Source organism: Triticum dicoccoides, chromosome 4B (assembly GCF_002162155.2).
Source record: "Triticum dicoccoides isolate Atlit2015 ecotype Zavitan chromosome 4B, WEW_v2.0, whole genome shotgun sequence".
Taxonomy (NCBI): domain Eukaryota; kingdom Viridiplantae; phylum Streptophyta; class Magnoliopsida; order Poales; family Poaceae; genus Triticum; species Triticum dicoccoides.
The window spans coordinates 11375421-11378909 of record NC_041387.1 but is presented as its reverse complement, the minus strand read 5'-3'; the positions used below and the strand labels follow the sequence as shown (position 1 = coordinate 11378909).

Sequence of the window (3489 nt, the reverse complement as noted above, 5' to 3'; positions counted from 1 at the left end):
GCGCTCGACACGTCCGCTCCAGACTGGGAAATGGTGACGGGCCCACTCCTCTCCTGCCGGAGTGGCCGTTGTTGTACCTGGGGTGACAGTGGCACCCCACATGCGCGCACAGTGCTCGCGTACCGGCAGAGGTAGATGGCCGGCCGGGCGGCCATGATGAACTTGTTCGACGGGTTGCGCGGAACGCACGTAGCCCAAGCACCGGAGCGGCGGCGGCGGCACGCCGACGCTGCTGGGCTCTTTGGCACAGAGCAGAGCATTTCAACGTGCACTCTCCCACGTTTACAATTAAAGATGGAACAGAGAAAATGGGAGACACCGTGAATTCCGCACGCCCGAGCACCTGTCAAGAGACAGGAAAGAGATATCCTGGCATGGGCATGCCATGGAAGCAGTCCCACTTGAGCCTGTGCCCTCCACCCGCGGCTAAATTTCGTGTTTTGACCTTTTCGGATATCTATTCGAGATCTGACCCTAGTCTGATAAAATTTCGAGATCTGACCATTTTGCTACCGCCAAGGTCCATGACAGTAGGGTTGCATGTCTTACCGCAAATTTCTTCTAAGTGTTGAACACAGTGCGTGCTCGTGCCTACCGCCAAGCACCTTAACGGTAGGGTTGTACAGGCTACCGTCAGTATGTTTGGCAGTAGGGATATTTTCTACCGCCAAGGACCCTGACGGTAGGCTGTTACACCCTATCGCCATAGACCCTGACGGTAGTAAAAGAGTCAGATCTCGAAAAAAAATTAAACTAGGATCAGATCTCAAATAGGTTTCAAAAAAGGGTCAAAACACTAAATTTTGCCTCCACCGCACCCGCCCACGACCCGACCGGACAATCCCCACTGCGATCCGGGGCCCAGACAGACCTGCCCGGCGCTATAAATAAGCGCGGCGTCTCTGTCCGTGTGTCCAACCCCGCTCGCTGGTCAGCTCAACTCACTCGCGCACGCACAGGAGAGCACGACGGCCGACGCTCGAATCGTCGGGATGAGGCAGCTGATCCGGCGGCTGTCACGCGTGGGTGACGACTCCTCCTCGCCCCCCGCGTCGCCGTCGTCGAAGCGGCGGGGCGGGGGCGGGGGCGGGAGGGCGGTGGTGCCGGAGGGGCACGTGCCGGTGCACGTCGGGGACGGGAGCGAGGCGGAGCGGTTCCTGGTGCGGGCGGAGCTGCTGGGGCGGCCGGCGCTGGCGGAGCTCCTCGGCCGCGCGGCGCAGGAGTACGGGTACGACCACCAGGGCCCGCTCCGCATCCCCTGCTGCTCCCCCGCCGCCTTCCGCCGCGCGCTCGCCGACGTCGCCGCCGACTGCTGCTAGTAGCTACCGCGCCATGCAGCTGACCGGAGACCTCGGCCTGAACCCAGCCCAGGCACGGCCCGCCTGGAAGATGATTAATTAGCTTTGGGTTTGGCCTTTTTTTTTCTTCTTCCTTTTCCGTTATTATCATTCGGTGTAATGTACCACCTGAAACGACGGGTAGTGTACTACGTAGAGTACCAGTAGTTGTACTCTACAGAACTGGAAGGCTACTGGTTTATGATGAAGCACTCTGTAGTTCTTCTCAAAAAAACAAAAATCACTCTGCAGTTTCCCTTCAAATTCAGTGTTGCTGTTCTCCCTTCTGTATTACGGGAGTGGTTGTGAATGTTTTTTTTACTAAAAACTAATGGGCATTTTGGGGTGTAGCATGAAGCAGTCGAGACTCGAGAACGCAGAGTCTCGTCAAAAATACAGTAAAAATATGAGAAACACATGGGCAAAATTCGATACAGAGGCTCTTGTGTTTGGATTTGAGTGGCATGCATGGCTCTTGGTTCTTGGGTGTGTGGAGCAGCGGTTGGCCCTAGCTAGTGAGTCCGGTCCAAATATCAAAGCGACTCCTCGAGCGGTGAGAGGCAGCGAGGGCTAGTAGCTATCTTTGGGAGGAGCCAACAACTGATCTTGGCCGGTGGCTCCGGTCACCGACGGGTCTTGTCACTTTGCTTGCGACCGTCGCTAGCGAGCGCGGAAAGTAACCACGACGTCCGAGGCAGCAGCGCATATACAGTTTTGGTTGGGTGGGCTGGTTTTTTATTTTCGACCCGTAGCTTTCGACGGACTGTTTTTGATCATGGCCGCCTTTCCTCTTGTCTGGCTAACCCTAATGCCTAATGGCGCGGCTTAAAGTAGTAAGAGATTACTACCGTGCACCCAATGCGCTCCCTTCTTTCCATCGTGCATAAGATGAGATGCACCATCACCATTAGTACGAATTTACGACCTCACTCTCACTCTCACGGGATGACGGGAATGGAGGAAGACGAAAGCGACTGCTCGGAAATTACCACCCGCCCCGTCTCGCTCGCTACTTGTGCGGTCTATCGGGAAGGGCTTGTCGTTCGCAACATCTTTATCTCCTCCCTCCGCCCGGCGTCGTCCGTCCGTGCGCCCGTGGCTAATGGCAGCAGGTTTACAGGGGTCACATCACATCACATCGCATCGATCCTGTCGTCGACGGGACGGTGAAATCGGTGGCGTCGTCGCGATGCTGCTCGCCCCTCGTCGGCTTCCCTCTGCCGGCCAGGCCTATGGCACGTAGGTGCCCGTGAGCGATCCTTCTCGGCCGCTGTGCACGCTGGGGCTCGTTGTCTGGCTTGTTGCACTGGCCGGAGCCGCCGGGCGCCGCGACGAGGCCGCGTGACCCCGCTCGCCGTCCGTCTCGCCCGCCCGCGGGTCTCGGTCCTTTTTTTGGCTGGCTGTTGCGCTGGATGCGTTCGTGGCGGCCGCAGCGGCGCACGGGGCGAATCCCGGCGAGATTCTCCGGGGCCGGCTGGTGGTCGCTCCCTCTCTCCCGCTGCTTGGTCGGGTCGCGCGTCCTGCTCCGTTCACGCGCGGCCGCATGCATGCATGTGCACGCTTGGGTTGAGTGCTGGGCTACTACTACTTCACATCACATGCGTCCTGATCCTGATTTACCTCCGTGCTGTACGCGGAGTACTGGCCCACGCATGATACTCCCACTCCCTCCTACAGCAAACCTGTCTGCCGCTCCACTCCTTCTCAACACGTACTGCTCCTGTACTCCGCTGCTATTTCGGATTCGTTACGTGTGACCAAATCGCAGAATAGCCGGACGCAGAGCATCTTAGCCCGAGCTCATATGAGCCCGGATCAACAGTAAAATAAAAGAAAACTTTCAGCACTTGCAAAATTTTCAAAAAAAAAAGAGTTTCTCAAAAAACAAAATCGATGTTTCAAAAATGCCATCCAATTTTTTTTGAATTTTTTCCCAATATTTTTCAGTTTTATTGTTTACCCAACTCATTTTAGCTCGAGACTAGAAGACCACTTTTGCAGCCAGACTGCCAACTCTTGCATTTTCTTTTATGGGAAAAGGAGAAGGCATGCACTAATAGTCCATTACTGGTGGCCTCCTAGACCATCGTCGGGCTGGTCTAGATCATGGCAAAAACGAAAGGGCACCTATAGCATTTGCTACAGGGTTAAC

General features: G+C 56.1%; 1 protein-coding gene across 1 annotated transcript; it reads left to right on the top strand.

Annotated features, from left to right (window-relative positions):
• Positions 1-921: 921 nt before the first annotated feature.
• On the top strand, positions 922-1626 carry LOC119293186 (auxin-responsive protein SAUR71-like). Its single transcript, XM_037571735.1, has one exon. The coding sequence runs from the start codon at positions 993-995 to the stop codon at positions 1317-1319; it is 327 nt and encodes a 108-aa protein (XP_037427632.1). The 5' UTR covers positions 922-992; the 3' UTR covers positions 1320-1626.
• The last annotated feature ends 1863 nt before the right edge of the window (positions 1627-3489 follow it).